Source organism: Rousettus aegyptiacus, unplaced genomic scaffold, assembly GCF_014176215.1.
Source record: "Rousettus aegyptiacus isolate mRouAeg1 unplaced genomic scaffold, mRouAeg1.p scaffold_m13_p_8, whole genome shotgun sequence".
Taxonomy (NCBI): domain Eukaryota; kingdom Metazoa; phylum Chordata; class Mammalia; order Chiroptera; family Pteropodidae; genus Rousettus; species Rousettus aegyptiacus.
The window spans coordinates 14,461,516-14,480,376 of record NW_023416311.1 but is presented as its reverse complement, the minus strand read 5'-3'; the positions used below and the strand labels follow the sequence as shown (position 1 = coordinate 14,480,376).

General features: G+C 52.1%; 2 protein-coding genes across 5 annotated transcripts; both read left to right on the top strand.

The window, feature by feature from the left end:
• The first annotated feature begins 673 nt into the window (after positions 1–673).
• MMP25 (matrix metallopeptidase 25) lies at positions 674–11,576 on the top strand. 2 transcript variants are annotated; one of them, XM_016122253.2, is made up of 11 exons: positions 674–1,411; positions 1,579–1,731; positions 2,154–2,286; positions 3,916–4,051; positions 4,162–4,454; positions 8,839–9,015; positions 9,095–9,179; positions 9,347–9,429; positions 9,740–9,892; positions 9,968–10,225; positions 10,392–11,576. In XM_016122253.2, exons 2-11 carry the CDS (start codon positions 1,642–1,644, stop codon positions 10,661–10,663), a joined length of 1,680 nt encoding a protein of 559 aa, XP_015977739.1. In that variant the 5' UTR covers positions 674–1,411; positions 1,579–1,641; the 3' UTR covers positions 10,664–11,576. The 2 variants fall into 2 exon arrangements, with proteins under 2 accessions (XP_015977739.1, XP_015977740.1); XM_016122254.2 differs by having other exon boundaries at positions 674–1,731.
• A 2,832-nt stretch (positions 11,577–14,408) lies between these two features.
• IL32 (interleukin 32) lies at positions 14,409–18,243 on the top strand. Of its 3 annotated transcripts, none has more exons than XM_036225709.1 (7): positions 14,409–14,814; positions 14,930–14,971; positions 16,150–16,188; positions 16,342–16,395; positions 16,998–17,027; positions 17,192–17,251; positions 18,001–18,243. In XM_036225709.1, the coding sequence occupies exons 2-7, from the start codon at positions 14,957–14,959 to the stop codon at positions 18,025–18,027; spliced, it is 225 nt and encodes a 74-aa protein (XP_036081602.1). In that variant the 5' UTR covers positions 14,409–14,814; positions 14,930–14,956; the 3' UTR covers positions 18,028–18,243. The 3 variants fall into 3 exon arrangements, with proteins under 3 accessions (XP_036081602.1, XP_036081601.1, XP_036081600.1); XM_036225707.1 differs by having other exon boundaries at positions 14,709–14,814; positions 17,722–18,243; XM_036225708.1 differs by lacking the exon at positions 17,192–17,251 and having other exon boundaries at positions 14,707–14,814; positions 17,722–18,243.
• Positions 18,244–18,861: the final 618 nt, after the last annotated feature.

Here is an 18,861-nt window from a genome sequence, read left to right as displayed (position 1 = left end):
TGTGGGTGCTGTGGAGTAAGAGAGTAGAGAAGACACAATCAGGAGGAAGGCTGGGTTTTTATCACACATGGGATCTACTGCAGACTGATCCCAGGACCTCAGAATGTTACTGTATGTGGAAACTAGGCCTTTACAGAAGTGATTATGTAAAATGAAGCTCTTGGGGTATGTCCTGATCCCATCTGACTGGTGTCCTTTTAAGAAGAGGAGATGTGGACACACACTGAAACACCCCAGTCACATGAGCACAGAGGAAAGACCATGCCCAGGACACCGGGGGAAAGCAGCCTCCTGCAAGCTGAAGAGAGGGGCCTTGAAATGACAGGAAAAACATCCTTGCCAGCACCTTGATTTTGGACTTCTAGCCTCCAGAACTGTGAGAAAATAATTTCTGTTGTCTAAGTCACCCAGTTTGTGGTAGTTTGTTATGGCAGCCCGGAGGCCTAACGCAGGATATGTTTTAGTTTGCATCCCTAGCTCACTAATCTTGCTTTCTTTTAATTTTGTCTAAAATACACCTTTGGTTCCATGGCTGCACTGCTCCAGAAACAGTGGCTCTATCACCCACACCCACTCTCCCGCCCCTCCCCTCGCCAGGAAGGCACCCCCTACCACCACCCTATTCCTCCGGATCCTTCTCCAGCTGCCGGGCCTCCTAGCCCTGGGCTCCCTGGGTGGTGCGCGGCGGTAAGGCGCGACTCCGAGGGTCTTCGGTCTCCAGGATCTGCTCTCGCGTGTTCCTGGCACGCTGCAGGCGCTCGAGCTGCTGTAGGGATGTTACTGGATTATAAATGTCTCGTACCTGCTGAAAAGGGGCACGGTCCAGGGCAGCTCCTGAGTCTGGGATTCAGAGATGCTGTGATCACGGTGTTCGGAGGCCGAGACCTCCGCAGCCCAGATGGTTTGGGAAATGAACACTAGGACCACGTGGGGCGCGCCCGAAATCCCCTGGGGAGCAACGTCCTAGACTCCCGCGCCCAGAACTACACCTGCGATCTGCCCGCCTCCCCTGGTGGGGCTGCTTGGTCTGAGAAAGCAGAAGCCAGCGGTGCCCCGGGGACTCCCGCCGGAGCTGGGATCTGGGAAGAGAAACTTGTGACTGCGGCGGTGGGAGGTGATGCCAGGGGCGTGGCCAGGGCTCCTCCCGCCGCTCCTCGCCCGACCAGCCACGCCCTGACATCGCGGGGAGAGTACCTTGGGTCCTGGCCAGCGGCCGGGGATACCACCTGCCCCGCCCCTTCTCGCTGGATGTCCGAAGATTCGGCCAGTTCTCGAGCCCAGCCGTCACCGCTTAGCCGGGTGCGCCCGCTCCGCCCGCCTGGAGGGGATGCTGCCCGCATAGTGCGGCGCCGGGACAGGACCGGTCCGGGAGTACGGATCTCCGGCCCCTCCTGCACGCTCAACCGTCCCGGTACCCCAGCGATCCCCGCGCCCCTGGGCCCTCCGCTAGACGCCTCCGTACACCTGCTCTGTGCGGCCCAGGGCCCCGGGTCCCGGTGCAGCCCCCAGTCCTCCTGCCTCCCTTCATACTCTGCGCCGAATCTCCCTCACCCCCGAGTCTCTGGGCTTCTCTCCTAGGCCCCCAGGGTGGCTCCGTCCCGGCCCCCTCGAGCCCCGCTGCAGCCCCTGCAGGAGCGCGCCATGCTTTGGCTCCTGGAGCTGCTGCTTGCGCTGCTCCAGCCGCCGGCGCGCGCCCAGGAACCTGCGGCTCAGGACGTGAGCCTGGGCTTGGTGAGTACGGAGTCCACCCGCTCCTGGGATTTTCTGGTGGGCTGGGAGAGGGCAGCAGGTACGGGACTCATAGGTCAGGTCGGAGCCTGATTCAAATGTCCAAAGAGTGATTGGGGTGGGGTCTGGAAACCCAGATTTTTGCATCTGTCAGGTTTGGGGTAGGGATCTGAAGATCTGGAAAGGGACTGGGGTGGAGAGGTGCGGACCAGGACCCTTCGGGCCAGATGAAGACTGGCAACCCCAAGTCTGGAAGGCCAGGACCTTGGGGCCTAGGGGGCAGGGAGGAGCAAGCAGGCACCTGGGGCTGGGGGCCCTCGGTTCCTGATGCCTGGTGAGAGGTGGGGCTTCGAAGATGGTAATGCGAAGGCAGAGCCCCATCCCTCCGACCCTTCCTGCTTCACCCATTCCCTCCTATGGCCTAGGACTGGCTGACCCGCTATGGCTACCTGCCACCACCCCACCCAGCCCAGGCCCAGCTGCAGAGCCCTGTAAAGCTTCGGGATGCTATCAAGGTCATGCAGAGGTTTGCGGGGCTTCCTGAGACCGGTCTCCTGGGTAGGTGGCCTCTACTCCCTCCCTAGTCCTGCCTCTGCACCCAGTCTGACCATTATCTAGCTGTTCTTAAACCTCAACATGCACCTGAATCATTGAAGCTATAAAAATGCTGATCCCAGGTCCCAACTCAGGTGGTTATCAGGCATTTCTCTTTCAGTAAATATTTATCCAGAATCTCTTACATGCAAGGCCAATTTAGGCTCTGCTGATATAGCTGTGAGCAAAGTAGATAAGGTCCCTGCTCTCAGGAGGCTGACATTCTAGAGACAGACACACTCTGGAGATCAAGAACGGAAATATGCAAGATAATTTCAGATAGTGGTGTTTTGAAGAAAATAAAATGTTAATGGATGGTGTTGAGGGGCTGGTCAGGTCAGGTCAGCCTCCTCTGAGAGATGTCATATGAGTTGAGAGGAGCTCCTATGACACAAAGAACCTGTAGGACACAAAGAGGAGGGGCCAACCATGGGAAGATGTGGGAGAAGAGTGTACCTGGCCAGTGCAAAGGCCCTGTGGCAGGCAAAGACTCTGTACCTGTGATGAGAGGGGACTGAAGGGCTGAACGAGTGCCTGATTGGGGAGAGGGAGCATGAAAGGTATTTGGGTTTGATTCCAAACATGGTAAGAAACCATGGGAAAGTGTGACAGAAAGAAGCAACTGTCTCGCAGTTTTACACTTCCTCTTGTTGCTGGTGGAGAATGGAGGATGGGGCGAAAAGAGGCCAAGAAAGAGGCATTGCAGCAACCAGGAAGAAATGACGGTGCAGCATGACTAGGGTGTGTGTGTGTTTGGGGGGGGGTGACAAGAAGTGGTTGAATCTAGGTTGCGCATTTTAGAGGTAGAGCTGAGAGCCTCATCTCTTATGTTAAATGGGAAGAGAGAACTTGACTCACGAGATTGCAGAGTCTGGCAAAATCTGTAGGGCAGGCCTGCAGGCCGGAAGTTCAGGTGAGAGTTGATGTTTCAATCTTGAGATCGAACTCTCTAAGGCAAGCCAACTGGCTGTCCTGTCCACTGGCCTGCATTCTGGTATCTACATATGCTCAGTTACTCTTTGTGACCTCAAGCAAAGGTGAGGTTTGACCTTTTTTTGAAGATGAGGAGACTACTGAGAATTGAGCCAAGCTAGATAAGGGGATTCCAGGCAGCTCTGATACAAGAGAGGCTGGTTTGCCACCGAAAACCAGAGACCCAGCTGGTTTAAGGACTTTGGACTTTATCTGGACATGACGGGAACTTTATCTGGAACTAGGGTGTGGGCAACATCCCAGAGGGTTCCAGCAAAGAGAGGAGTTCTCACCACACCCCTAGAGGTCCTTTCTTGAGTCCAACTGCCAGGGCTCGGAAAAGTGGGACCCCAACGTCCCTACATGAAACTTTGAGCATCATCTAGAGGTGATGCTGGTCTGCCCAGGGCCAGGTACAGAGAGTGATACCATACCATCCAGAAGGGCAGTGTTATAATTTAGTATGAGCTAGCTGCCAGAATCAGACTAATCCAAGCTATGGGGCAAGTTTATTAACCTCTCTGAACCTCAGTTTCCCCATGTAGAAAGTTAGCTGGTACCATAATTAGGGCAGGTTGTCCTTCTGCTGATCCCACTCCCCCTTCTCCAACCTCTCAACAGACCCAGTGACAATGGCCACCATGCGTAAGCCTCGCTGCTCCCTGCCTGATGTTCTAGGGGTGGCAGGGCTGGTTAGACGGCGCCGCAGGTATGCTCTGAGTGGTAGTATGTGGAAGAAGCGAACCTTGACATGGAGGTAGGTCCTGGTGCCCACCCCCACCCTGGGCCTGCCTTCTGGGCCCCAGCTTCTATATTACACTTCTGTATTACACTGGCCACACTTACTCCTTATTCCTCTCTTCTCAGGATACAGTCCTTCCCCCAGAGCTCAGCACTGAGCCAGGACACTGTGCGGACCCTCATGCACCATGCCTTGACTACCTGGGGTATTGAGTCAGGCCTGAAATTCCAGGAGGTGGGTTCTCAGGGCCCAATAGAGCCTGACATCCTCATCGACTTTGCCCGGGCCTACCACCAGGACAGTTACCCCTTCGACGGGCAGGGGGGCACCCTAGCCCACGCCTTCTTCCCTGGGGAGCATTCCATTTCTGGGGACACTCACTTCGACGATGAGGAGATCTGGACTTTTGGGTCAAAAGGTACAATGTTCACTATTCTGAGAGGTCCTCTCCCCAGGTCTGTTTGTCCTTAAGAATTAGGTTTAAATTACATTTATTGATGAAGGTTGTATAAGTTGAGCTTCTCCAGAGAAACAGAACCAATAAGGTGTGTGTGTGTGTGTGTGTGTGAGAGAGAGAGAGAAGTGATTTAAGGAATTGACTCACGAGATTGCAGAGTCTGGCAAAATCTGTACGGCAGGCCTGCAGGCTGGAAGTTCAGGTGAGAGTTGATGTTTCAATCTTGAGTTCGAACTCTCTAAGGCAAGCCAACTGGCTGGAAACCCAGACAAGACTTCTATGTTGCAGTCCTGAGGCAGAACTCCTTCTCCAGGAAACCTCAGTTTTTGCTCTTAAGACCTTTAACTGATTAGATGAGGCCCACCCACAGTATGGACAGTAATCAGCTTTACATACAGTCAACTGATTGTAGATTTTAATCACATCTACAAAATAACATCCACAGCAATATCTAGGCTATTGTTTGACCAAGCAACTGGGCACCATAATCTGGCCAATTTGACACAGAAAATAACCCATTATAGAGGCCTGTCAGGTGCCCAGCTCCGAGGTGGGGCTGAGGACCTAAAGAGGCAAAAACATAGCTCTGTCCGACAGCTGAGTCAGAAAAGTAATTGGCAATTGCTACCCACAATGACACAGCTACAGGGAATCACAATAGGGAAGTCCTTGGGCATGTGGGTGCTCAGAAGAAAGGCCAACTGAAGGCTTTTGGCTGAGGGGAGGTTCCCAGAAGCAGTGACTCTGACTCTGTTCATTGTACACACACATGTGTACACACACACAGTGAGCTAGTGGGCAGGCTGAGTCCAGGATACTCAGGAGTGGTCAGGCTGGGGAGCACTGGGGTGAGAAATGGTCTGAGACATTTGGGGCTGGAAGGCAAAAATATGGTGTTGGGAGGATGACCGTAGAGGACTAGGTTTCGTACCACAAAGGGCCTTGGAGAGCATGGAGAGGACTCTGGTTTGTAGAATTCCGAAGGCAATAGGAGACATGGGAGGTTTTGCATTCTAGGAGTACCATTGGCTGTGGTGCAGGGTAAGATAAGGTCAAGGAGGCAGGAAGTTGCTACAGGGTCCATGTAAGAGATGGTGGTGGGTGATGGGAGAAGGGAAACAGAGGGCAGTGGGTGGGAAGTTTAGTCAGGATAGGTAAAGATTGGGATCTGACTGGATCCTGGGGGCAAAGAGAGTAGGAGAGTGGGTGCCAGCCCCCGGAGGACATAGTCTTGTTAATGCAGGTGGTAACTGTGGAAGGAGGAGGAGCGGACTGGGGAAAGGCAGGGGTGAGTTCAGGAGGGGGCATATGTTTGCAGCGCCATGGGAGGTCAGCATAGCTGGTGCATTGATAGTTCAGTATCTTGCTCTAGAACGGGGACTCCTCTGAGTTAGGTCAGGTTCCCCAGAAAGGGAGTTTGAGATGGACATTCTTATGTAAGCAGTTTCTCAGGGACACGTTCTCAGGGGAAAGGGAAGCAAGAGAGGACTAGGGAAAGAAGCTGAGCAAGGATGTGGTCTCAGCTCCAGAGAAGCCTGACGCCACGGGGAGCTCTGAAGCACAAATAGTGCCACAGGGTTGGTCCTGCCTGGAGGCAAGGTGCCCAGCTCTTCTAGTCCTTGATCAATCAGCCATTGGATATAAACAGCTGCGGAAATGTAGGCCGGGAGGGAGAGCCATTTTCTGGGGAAAGGATGGGGGAACAGGCTCAGAGAGGATTTGAATGAGATACAGATAGCATCTGCAACGGTGAGGCTGTGTAATGCGGCACTGAAGAACGTGGAACTCAAGGCTGGATTCCTCAGCTTGCTATGTGTATAAGTTACTTGACTTCACTATGTTCAGTGTTTTCGTCTGAGAAATGCGGATAGTAATAGTACCTGCTGGTAGTGTGGATGTGCAGATTAAATGAATAATTCGTCTCCAGCTCTTCTCACAGGGCCTGCCATGGAGTAGTGCTCTGTTCATTGCCAGATGCTATCAGAGCCGGGCCTGGTGGCAGATTTAAATGTCAGCGGTATTGGGGGTTGGTAAAGTTGCAGGAGGAGAGTATGGAATGTGAAGGTCAAGTACAGAACTGTGAAGCGCCCCATAGTAAAAGGGAGATTGTCAGGGGAAGAGAAACCAAAGGAATGGAGAAAAGATGATTAAGAACAAAAGAGAAAGAGGAAGTGGTCAGCAGTGAGCAGAGCAGCAAATCAGTTCAGTAAGTTACATGGGCTTAGATTTAGTCTTCTGGGAATGAAGTGACTTTAATGCTTTAGGCTTGGTAAGTGGGGGAAGAATCCAGACCAGAGTGGGATTAGAAGTGAGAGGAGCTGAGGAAATAAAGACTGAATTGAGATCACTGACAAAAGAACTTGCTGGGGAGAGAGAGGAATGTGGATGCAGGGTGGTCTAGGAGGTATCTTAGGATAACGGAGTCTTGAGCACTCAGGATGTTGGATAAACCAATAGAAAGAAAGGGATGGAAGATGGATAAATGAAAGGATGGATGGATGGATGGATGGATGGATGGATGGATGGATGGACAAACGGACAGATGGACAGATGGACAGATGGGTGGATGGAAGCATGAATGGATGCAGAGATGGATGGATGGGTGGGACCTTGTTCTTATCCTGGAGGAGGTGAACAAGGCAAGGTCCTTAAACAGGGCAGAGCAGAAGGCAGGAGGTGAACATTGGGGAGATGAAGCTACCTATTCTGAGTGCACGGGAAGTTACAGATTATATAGACCATCCTGTCTTGATGAAATAGGTAACACATTTATAATCATTTGACATCTAAGAGTTGGGAGCTGGGGCTGGGTGGTGGCTTGAGGGGTTGTGGGGCTAGAATTGAGGCTGAGTGTAGAGAGAAAAGGAGCTGTCTGACGGGGCCCACGGCAAGAATGAGAGAAGTTGCTAAGGACCCCCACAGACTAGTTCTGTGGGGCTGGATCTGCACAGTTGTGTGATTTCTTCTAGCTGCATAGCGTGAGAAGGGTGCAAGGAAAGGTGTGGCCTAAGGAGAGTCAAGGCAGGGAAGGGGAGGCAGAGAAATGAGAGTGACCTATCTGATTAAGATACCAAACTTCATCTGATTTCTCAGAAAAAGAACCCAGAACAGCTTTGTTATTTCACTTGACCTCTCTATGCCTCAGTTTCCGGGCCTGTAAAATTGGTTTGAAGGTAGAGGTTTTGTGAAAAGCAAATGAGGATAAGTGTTTGCTACTCTTATGACTTATGTTATTTCATTTTTAGACTCTCATCTAGTGGCCTTTAGTGGCTGAGAGAAAGCTGCTTTTCAGTTCACCAGGTCACTTCCAATAAATCCCCTTTCAACACTGCTGACTCTAGTTAGAGATTTCCATGAAGTAGATCAACATCTGGGGAAATCCATGCCTCCCTGGGGACTGCTTACCCCTCTTGCTGTCTCAGTCTCTTCTAGCCTCTCACCTGCTGAAGCAGGAGCCAGCAGGCTGCTGGTGGATGGATGAGGAGCTGGGATTCTGCCAGCAACCGGGAGTGTGAAGAGGCTCCCTTCTGGCGCCTGGGCTGGGTCCCCAAGGAAGAGGCCTCTGTTCAGCAAGGCCAGGAGTGAAGCTGGGCATCCGGGCCAGCAAGCTGTGGTCAGAGAGTGCCTGCTGGAGCTTCAAGTTCCGAGGAGATGGATGAAGGCTGTAGTGGTTGGGAGGAGAGACCAGAAGATGGGGAGGGGTGGAAGCTGTGGGATGGGGAAATGGGGGAGGGGAATAGAGGATTGAGAAGATGCAGGCACTAGAGGGATGGACATGGAAGGAAGGGGAGGATGGAAGGACCATGGAGATGGGAGTGGGGCGAGGGTCTTGGAAGCAGAGTCCAAGGATACTAAGCTACACTCTTCAAGGGTGGGAGTGAGAAGGGTGGGGAGGAGTGGGAACCACTGACCACAGACTGGAGCTGGGAGACGGGAAACTCCAAGGACTGGGGCTTCCTTGAGACAACTGCATGCACCCCCAAGATCTTGTCTCTCCTAAATATTTGGGTGTGCAATCTTCCCTTCTTGGGGGCAGGGGCTATATCAGTGTAAGTTCACCCCTTCTTCTGTCCAGACTGTCTCCCCCTGCCTTTTCCCTAACCTGTTCTATGGATCATTTTTAGCCTGTCGTCTCCATGTCTAGCAGTGCCAAATAAAAATATTTACCGAGTAAATGTGCACATACAGGAAAGACGAAATGGCTCAGGAAGGGTTCTGGGCAGAGGAGACTGTGACCACCTCTGGAGGTGTTCCTGTCTATCAGCAAGCCCTTCTCCCATGGGCTTCCTGGCTGCCCCCTTTCCTGGTTCCTGTGGCCACAGCTCCAGCTCACTTTCCCTTCCAGATGGTGAAGGGACTGACTTGTTTGCTGTGGCTGTTCATGAGTTTGGCCATGCCCTGGGCCTGGGCCACTCCTCAGCTCCTGACTCCATCATGAGGCCTTTTTACCAGGGCCCAGTGGGCGACCCCACCAAGTACCGCTTGTCCCAGGATGACCGTGAAGGCCTTCAGCAGCTCTACGGTACAGGGAGTGGTGGGGGGCTCTCTCTGTGGCCTCTGCAGCAGGGAGAGAGCCCACACTTCTCTGATTCTCTCTTAAGGGAAAGCACCCCGAACCCCATATGATGAGCCAACAAGGAAACCCCTGGCTCCTCCTCCCGCACCTCCTGCCCTGCCCCCAGACAGGTGAGTCAGTCCTTCTCCAGCTGTGTGACCTTGGGCGAGCTCCCTAATCTTGGTGTCCTCCTCTGTGAGATGGGCATGGTAAGAGTCCTCACCCCATAGGACTGTTATCAAGGTGAAAAGAGGAGGAGCCCTTATTCCTTTCTCCTCATTTCTTCTTTCCTCCCCAGCCCTTCCTTCCCTGTCCCTGATCGATGTGATGGCAATTTTGACGCCATCGCCAACATCCGTGGGGAAACCTTCTTCTTCAAAGGTGGGTCACTTGGGATCTCCCCTGACCCCATAGAGCTGGCTTCTTACCCTACTGGGTCTGTGAGGTTCCCCCTAGATGCAGAGACTTTCAGTGCAGAGGTGGGGTGGGTGGGAGGGTGGGGGTTGGGGTGGTGGTAGAAGGAAAGCCCTGGGCCAGCTGGTCACCTTAGAGTCACTGCACCCTTGATTCCCACATGGACCTCCCCACTCAGCCGTGGGAGGAGGACCCCAGCACTGCGTCTAGCCACACACTCTTGGGGACAAGGACCTTTTGCCATCTCGTGCCCCATGCTCACCCCTTCTCCCCACAGGCCCCTGGTTCTGGCGCCTCCAGCCCTCGGGACAGCTGGTGTCTCCCCGGCCTGCTCGACTCCACCGCTTCTGGGAGGGGCTGCCCTCCCAGGTGAAGGTCATCCAGGCTGCCTACTCCCGGTACCCCGATGGCCGAATCCTCCTCTTCAGCGGTGAGTGGGCCTGGGGACCCGGGGCGGGAAGGTAGGGCATGGGGAGCAGCTGCTCACCAAGCCTCCTCCCTGCAGGGCCCCAGTTCTGGGTGTTCCAGGACCGGCAGCTGGAGGGTGCGGCGCGGCCGCTGGCTGAGCTGGGGCTGCCCCCGGGTGAAGAAGTGGACGCTGTGTTTTCGTGGCCGCTGAACGGGAAGACCTACCTGGTCAGGGGCCAGCGCTATTGGCGGTACGACGACGCGGCTGCACGCCCGGACCCTGGCTACCCGCGCGACCTGAGTCTCTGGGAGGGGGCGCCTCTCTCCCCCGACGATGTTACTGTCAGCAACACAGGTAGGAGAGCACGCGCAAAGGGTCTGGGGCCCCGGGATTGCAAGCTACTGGCCCTGGGCGGTTGGGCTAGAGGCCATCCTGGGCGGTTGGGCTAGAGGCCATCCTCGGGAGGAGCGGGTCTTGGGGCAGCCTGGACCAGCCTGCAGCATCTCCACCCGCCCCGCAGGTGACACCTACTTCTTCAAGGGCGCCCACTATTGGCGCTTCCCCAAGGGCACCGTCAAGGCCGATCCGGACTCCCCACAACCCATGGGCCCTAAGTGGCTGGACTGCCCGGCCCCCAGCGCTGGCCCTGGTGACCCCAGGCCCCCCAAAGCGACCCTCAAGCCCGGAACCTGCAACTGTCAGTGCGAGATCAACCAGGCTGCCCGGCGGCCGTCGGTGCCTCTCCTGCTGCCCCTTGTGCCCCTGCTGGTGGTGGGCGTCGCCTCCCGCTGAGGGGGTACAGACCATACTTGGAGGGGTCAGGGTCTCCCACTGCGGGCCTGTCGGGGCTTGTGACCTCTGCAGAGCCCCATCCTCTGTTCTCAGGAGCTGGCTCAGCGCAGGATGAGGATGGAGTTAATCCCCCGGGACAGGTGGACAAAGATTGGCCCTTAGAATGAAACTGAAAGTGCTTGGCCTTGCCCAACCCCACCCCATCTCTGGAAACCTCTGCAGTCACGTGTTGTTCCCTCGGACTTTCCTTTCCGGGAATAGGTGGACTTTCCTTTCCGGGAATAGGTGGCTTTTCTCGGAGAGCAGCCCGCTGCCTCCCTCTAGCCTTCCCCTGGTCGCCCAGACGGGCGACATCTCCTCGATCAGTTTGGGTTTTTAGAAGACAAGCCTGATTGAGAGATTAAAGCCCAGCCACATTCCACACCCTCACGTCCCCTCTGCTCTGAGTTTTCCAGAAGTTTCTCATTCTGTTCTGCTTCCACCATATCCCAGTCAACTCCACATGGATGGGGATCTGGGACCCAGCCCTGAGACCACCCTTCAGCACCAGTGCTACACTTCCCGGGTGACAACAGTGGCCAGGAGGGTGACACTCCACAATGTAGCCTGTGGACCTCCTTGCTGATCACCACCCTGGACCCGGAACAGCTCTCATTCAATAGGACACCCTCCTACCCCCAAAACCAATCTCTGCCTACACACTGGAGTATCTGCTATTCCCTTGAGAACTCCTTGGGTCAGCTCAATGCTGGTGGAAAGAGTGGACTGAGTACTCTCTTAATCCTGGTCACTGTCTCCTCAGCACTCTTGGGTAATAGGTGGGTGGAGCCTGGGCCACCTTACTCACTCCCCACTCCCCCACCCCGCACTCTCTCCATGGAATTCAAGATATAAAATTGCCTCTGGAACTGTGCTTTTGGAATGTTTCACATCAGAATCATCTAGAGAACTTAAAAATGTAGATTCCTTGCCCTCACTCTGAATCTTCACTCACGGTGGGGCCAAAAGTCCTCATTTAAAGAGGTTGGGGGTCGGGTGTCCTAATGGGTAAGGGGGCTGGGCCAGCAGCTCCCATCTCTGTCTCCTGGTTTTTCTGTGTCTCTGTCATTTTCTCCCAGGAGCCAACCTCTTCACGTTCTCTTTAAGGCAAGCTGATGGCCTTGGTTGAAAGAGGTCAGTCCCATGGGTGGAGACAGTTAGCAGCCACTTCTTCAGTTGCCACCCAGCCTCAGGGCCCCAAAGTGCTTCCTGGAGCTGAGATTGTGGTCTACAGTCCCAGCGAGCTGGGACCATACCAGCCATTGGCCAGAATAAGCAGAACATTATGAGGGCAACAGCCAGGTATATTCAACTAGTCCATGACCTGAGATTTCTAAGCCACCAGAAAACCATCTGTACACTGCTAGGATCCTTTTGAAATATGGGGGGAAGGGGGACTTTTATTTTAAAAGCTTATCAGGCCCACCCACAAACACAATAAAAATGACTGAGAAAGTCCTTTATTTCTTCTGAGCACAGATGGACCTTTGGTAGCAGGAACTTGACAGACCTGAATCCAGAGTTGATGGGTGGCAGGTGAGGAACGGAAGGAGAATGAGTGAGAGGAGGAAGCAGAGAGAGGAACCCAAAAGTTGGTTGAGGGATGTCCAATGTAGAGTTTGAGGCTGCTTTCAGTGCTACATGGAAACTTCTCCAGCCTTTAAGAATTTATTAAGTCTACTACACAAAAATATCATGTCAAATTGATTAAAATTATTTTTAAGTGGTACAGTTCCATAATCTAATTTAAAACTTTTGTTCTTGAAAGGACACTATCAAAAAGTAAAAACATCCCACAAAATGGGAAAAAGTATTTGCAAATAATATATTTGATAAGGAACTTGTAACCAGAATGCAACTTAATAAAAAGAGAAATAACCCAATTTTAAAATGGGCAAAGAATCAGAGTATACATTTCTTCAAGGAAGATATATAAATGGCCAATAAGCAGATGAAAAGATGCGCAACATCATTAATCACTAGGGAAATGCCAATCAAAACCATTATGGGATTCCTTTTTACACTCGCTAGAATGCCTACAATCAAAAAGACGATAGTAAGTGTTGATGAGGATGTGGAGAAATTGGCACTTTCATACACTGCTGCTGAGAGTGTAAAATGGTGCAGAAATCTTGGAGGAGTTTGGTGGTACCTCAAAAACTTAAAAACATAGTTACCATATAACCTGCCAATTCTACTCCTATGTATATACTCAAGAGAAAAAACATATGTCCATACAGAAACTTGTATATGAATGTTCATAGCATTATTCATACTTGCCAAAAGGTGGAAACAACCCAAATGTTCATCGGTAGATGAATAGATACAATTCAATCTATTCATACAGTGGAATATTATTCAGCCATAAAAAGGAATGAAACTCTGACACGTGTGGCCTGGATGAATCCTAAAAATATTATGCTAAGTGAAAGAAACCAGACACAGAAAGGTGACATATTGTATAATTTCACTTATATGAAATGACCAGAATAGAAAAATCTATAGAGACAAAAAGTAGATTAGTGGTTGCCTAAGCCTGGTGGGGAGTGGAAATGTGGGAATTTGCAGCGGATGACTAAAGGGTGCAGAAATTCTTTCTGAGGTGGTGAAATGTTCTGAAATTGATTGATAGTCAAACAGTTCTGGGCATTGACTTACATACTTTACCGGCTGAATTGTATTGAATGTAAATTATATCTCACTAACGCTATGAAAAAAATGGTGTAATCCACAAGGAAACGGATGGTGGCCTTTGTGAGATAGTTGTGGAAGGGCTGAGTGTCACGTGGGTCAGGGAGCCAGGCTCCATGAGATGAAGCCTAGAGATAATATTGTGACTAAAGCAGGAGCAGCAAACTTCTCTCTTTCTTACCCTTGAATTCAAAGACAGCTCAGGAAAGGGTGTGAACTTTGTGGGTGTGCAAGGAGAATTTTAGACAATCGAATGGGCTCTTAAGGGGCAAGGAGATGCCAGCTGAAGTCTAGTTAACCCAAGTGAGCCTTTCACCAAAGAAGCGTGACTTGTAGGTATGTCCCTGTGGGGCTCACATGGGTGGCCCCTCGAAAGCCAAAGTGTCTCTGAGGATGATAGGGGTTAAATTGTGATTCCCCCCAAATTAATATGCTGAAGACCTAACCCCAGTATCTCAGAATGTGACCTTAGTAGGAGATAGGATCTTCACAGAGGGAATCAAGTTAAATGAGGTCTATTCCAACAAGACCTGTGTCCTTATAGAAGTGGGAAGTAAGGAGACAGACACGTATACATGGAGACCACCATGTGAACATGAAGGTGGCCATCTACAAGCCTAGGCTTGAGGCCTGCAACAAATCCTTCCCACAAGGCCCTCAGAAGGAACCAACTCTGCCAACAGCTTGATTTTGACTTCTAGCCTCCAGAACTCTGAGGGAATAAATTTGTGTTGTTTAGCTACCCAGTCTGTGGTGCTTTGTCCTGGCAGCCATGGGACACTAACACGGAGGGCGATCCAATGGCTGTGCTGAGCCATGTGGGGCTTTGGCCCAGAGTGGGGTCTTGGGGAAGAGCTGGGAGGTGAGTCAGGTGGCATGAAACAAAGCCCTGTCCTGAGCCTGCAGCTGCTACAGAACCTTCTCTGGACTTTTGATATGGAGTATACTCTAGCCTCCAACCGGATAATTATTTTTGGAAGCCCTGGGAAATGATCCAACCTGCTTTCTCAAGTCTGGACTTTCCCCCTGCCCCTCCTCCATCTCAGGCTGATGGGGGATGGGGAAGAGGCTCATTCCTGAGCTCAGAGATTCACGCCCCAGTTCAGAGAATGGAGGAGTTACAGCTAGAGACCCAGAGTATAAAGGATGCACCCTCCCTTCCCAGGCCTCTCAGACTTCCCTTTCCTTGTCTTTCCTTCCTCTGTCCCTCTGTCTCTGTTTCTGTTTCACATCAGTCCCTCAAATATACTCACAGTCAGTCAGCCCTTTATCCTGCTCTAGAACAGCCCCCCCCCATTCCCCTCCCCCCCCCCCGCCCCACTTCCCTCCTTCCGGCTTCCTTGCTCTTAAATCAGCAGGACCTCCCCCCCTCTGGTTCAGAAGCCTCAGCTTGCCTCTGTGCTAGGAGCATCTGAGAGAAGGTAACTGGCTCAGTGGAGGCCCCAGGGGGAGCTGCCGCCAAAGGGGCTTTGTCGGGGTGGTGAGAGAGGCTGCCTTTCTGAAACACTTCTCCTCACACTTGTTCCTCCCCACCAGGCTACAGCCCCCAAACCCTGAGCAACCATGTGCAGCTCCAAGGTAAGTGAGAGCAAGTGTTGGGGGGACAGTGGGCCCTGGAGTCCTGTTTCCATCGCATGTCTGTCTCCCTCTCCCACCAACACGGCCTCCACCCTGCTGATACCTTCCCATGCCCTGTCTCCCCATCTCATCCTCCCTGGGCCATAGGGAGGCCGCCGGGAAGCAGAGGGTCATGGGAATACGACTGTACAGGGCTCCAGTCTCATGGTGGACCTGAGCCTGGTTGGTTAAATGTTCTTCTGCCACTGTCCTGAAATTCTAGATAATTATTGACAAAGGGTTCCACAGTTTCATTTTGTGCTGAGCCCTTCACTTCATGTAGCAGGTCCTTGTTGTGGGGCAGAATTCCTGTCTAGAAGGTAAATTGTGGGGACAGCTCTGTGTATGTGTGAGAAGAAATGTATGTCAGGTGTGTGTCAGGGACAATGAGTGTTACGGGACAAGGTGTGACTTTAGGAATTAGACCCGACGAGTTTGTGGGGAGAGCTGGAAAATGGAGGGTTCTGAAGTCAGAAGAAACACCGATCCTAGTAGATCCTTTATACCTTAAAAACGTGGGGTGGGGAGTGGGCAGTGTTTTTCTGGAAACTTAAACTTCCTCTCAGGTGCCTGGACCAAAAACCCAGTACTGGCATCGACCTCATTGTCTATTCCTCCCCTCCAACCTTCCCACTCTACCACTCTCTCAACCTCATTGTCAGGTTGACCAGGTCCTCCAGGGCACTCTGGGACTTGTGACAATGGGAGAATGGAATGATGGTGTGGAATTACCCAGGCAGGGCTCAGTGGCCAAGATGGGGCCATAAGGTGGAGACTCATGAGAAGTGGGATACATCCTATGTCTCCAGTTGAGCCAAATGTCTGGGTATGAGAATGGGCCTAGGGTGCTGTGGGCCTGCCAGGTGAGCAGTCAGGAAGAGCAGCTAGATGTAAGCACCCTCGTGTCTCTGTTGTTGCCTCCGAGAGGGGTGGTCGCTGACAGTTCCTTCATCAGCCAACTCTCACCAAAGACCATACAGAGTCAGGTACCAAACTGCCCAGCACACTCCAGAACGCTTATACTTGTGTGTTTGATTGTTGTGTTGTGTGAGTGTGTGCATATGCATGTGTGTATGTATCTAACAGGTGCGAGGGTCGAAGGGTCATATAAGACCTGAGTTTCACTGTTACCTCCACAGATGAAGCCAAAAGAAGTGGAGGGGCTGAGGGCTTGTATGGTAAGAAGGTCTTTCACATGTATGGGTGAGGGGCTGGGGCGTGAGTGGAGGCCTGGGTTCTGCTGTGGGAAGCTGAGAATGTTCTGGCCCATGGGGTGATCCAGGAGGGAAAAGGCTCAGGCCTCTTTCCTCCAATTCTATCTTTCTTCACAGCACGAGACTGTAGACGAGTATTGTAATCAGCTTAACAATGCAAGTGAAGACCAGGTAAGTCAGTGTCCCCAACTGCTGTGCTCTACACAATTTGGGTGTGATGAGATGGTTTCATGATGATGATGATGATGATGATAATGAAGGTGTCACCTCAAGTTGTCTCATTTCTTTCAATGGACAAAATTTACACCTGTGTAGCAGGTGACTGCACAGATGGGAGATGCATAGGTCAGGTAAGCTAAGGGAGGTATCTAAATCATAGGACATACTGTTGACGGAGCAGGGATGCCAGATACCTGGTCCCCAGGCACCTAGCTGGACTCAGCTATGGGAGGTGGTAAGCTGAGAACAGAGGTTAAGACAAAGTGAGGGAGGCAGGAGGAATTTACACCAAGTGATTTCTGTCTACGGCCATGACACCCTGAACAAACCCGATCCTGTCTAATCTCAGAAACTAAGCAGCGTCAGGCCTTGTTAGCACTTGGATGGGAGACCACCTAGGAAAACCAGGTCCTATAGGCATAAAAAATAAAAAATAAGGGATTGTAAACTAACAAGATCCTTGCAATCTGTGAGGTCAACCAAGGGTTGACTCACCTAAAAACAAACAAACAAACAAACAAACAAACAAACAAACCAAGTGATTTCTTTCCCAGCAGATTGAGTCAGCACAACTAAGGGCTAAGGTGAGTTTTGGTTTTGCCCCTCCCCCAAGCTTAATCCCAAGGAGTTGGGCTAGGCCAGGTTATTGACGCCCTTGTGCCTCACCTGGACCCTGGAGGCCAGTGTGGGGGCTGCAGACAGTAGCAGGCAAGAGCAGGTCGGTAGCCTCCTACCCTGTTCTCTCCAGGACAGATTTGAAGATGTCATGCTTGACACTGTGCGTGCTCTCTATAACGATCAGAATGAGGTGAGTTTAAGGTGCCAGTCACAGGCCTCCAGGCTTTCCCATTCACCCCTGCTCTCTCTTAATTTTGGTGCTGCCGTGGTATATACAGCCCTCCTGAGTGGGGGTGGGTAGGCTAGGTGTAGTTGGAAGGATGCCACTGGAGAGCTCAGGAGGTGGTAGCCCAGCACAGCATCCAGAGCCCTGCCCTCAGTTCCATGCATGATGATCAATTGCCTGGGCCTGGTGCTGGCCTCAGAGGCCAGTCATCCAACAAGCAGGTACAGCCATCGTGGTTTATTCACTGAGGGAAATTGTGGGACTGAACCTCTGGGAGAAGTCCATGTGTCTGTGGAGCTTTTGGCAGGAAAGCAGGCAGTTTCCATGTATAGGCTTCTATCTCCCAGACTCTCACAAAGGCTGGGAGGCCTCTGCCAGGGTTGGGACTTGGGGCTGCATCCTCCCTCCCACACTGAGCATCCCCAACCCCACAGGAATCTACTCCTTTACTTTTGGAAGATCAGCAAGAACTACGTCGTAGATTCCGGAGGCACACCCTGGAAATGGAGGGTCCAGGGGACCAACAGCCTGGGGAGAGCTTGTACGACAGGGTATTGAGGTTCTTCCAAAGGCTGCTGCAGCACCTGCAGAAAGTATGGCAGGATGTGCTGACCTGGGTCGAGGAGAAGACAGCTCGCTTGTCCAGTGCAGTGAAGACTGTCTGGGATGCGGTTAAGAGTTTCTTCTCTTCTATGTTTTCTTCTATGCATCAGGTCTTCCTGAGTCCCTTACAGGTCTAAAGGAGCTCCATACAGTCCAGGAGGACGCAGCCACACCTAGCAGCCCTTTGATTCACTGCTTCTCAATAATCCTTTGAAGTGATCTTTGCCCTCCTGTTCACCCTTGACCCATCCTTCCTGTGTGCAGCCTCTCCACCCTGCCTGCCCCGGTTACCTTCTCCAGGTCTGACCTGTTACTCTCGCTATGGCATTTTAATAAAAGTTATTTGAACCAAATTGGTTGTCTTTTGGGATGGGATGGATGCAGAGGGCCCAGTGCATCGGATGGACCCAGGCCAGGATCTAGCTCTGGTGAGCAAAGATAAGACACCCGACTTCTCTAATCTGTAAATAGAGCACTGGCCATGGACTTGTGATGAGGGTTTGAAGATTTCAGCCTGTACACCGCTTATCACAGTGCCTGATGCAAAGTTAATGCTCAATCATTGCCCTCTCCTGGGCATCAGGAAGCTTGGGCCTGAGTTTGACCTCCTTTTCTTCTCCTGATCCCCCTCTTGGGCCTTCATCGCTCACATTGGGCTAAGGCTTCTGAAATCTTTCAACTTTCTCCCAAGATCAGAGGCCTGTGTACTGGGGCAGTATTGGGAGGAAGAGAGTATGGCATACCCCTATGTGGGCCAGGAAGGAAGACAGAGTAGAGAGGGGGCAGCAGTCTGATCTTTTGGGTCTGTGGCCTTACCTGGGCCTGCAAAGCGGAGACTGGGGGAGCCATGAACAAGGTCTTAGGGGGCCAGCACTGTTGATTATTTCTGAGGCCAAATCCTCTGACCACTCCCCCCACCCCCCACCCCCATCCTTGACTTCCTGCCTCGGGCTCATGCATGTAGACCAGCT

Excerpts from the sequence above, each read along its gene's own strand:
- MMP25 (XM_016122253.2), top strand. The coding sequence starts at position 1,642 with ATGCTTTGGCTCCTGGAGCTGCTGCTTGCGCTGCTCCAGCCGCCGGCG. Across the intron at positions 9,180-9,346 it reads CCTGCCCTGCCCCCAGACAG|CCCTTCCTTCCCTGTCCCTG; the intron begins GTGAGTCAGTCC and ends TTTCCTCCCCAG. Across the intron at positions 9,893-9,967 it reads CCGAATCCTCCTCTTCAGCG|GGCCCCAGTTCTGGGTGTTC; the intron begins GTGAGTGGGCCT and ends TCCTCCCTGCAG.
- IL32 (XM_036225707.1), top strand. Across the intron at positions 16,189-16,341 it reads AGGGGCTGAGGGCTTGTATG|CACGAGACTGTAGACGAGTA; the intron begins GTAAGAAGGTCT and ends CTTTCTTCACAG. Across the intron at positions 17,252-17,721 it reads TCTATAACGATCAGAATGAG|GAATCTACTCCTTTACTTTT; the intron begins GTGAGTTTAAGG and ends CCAACCCCACAG.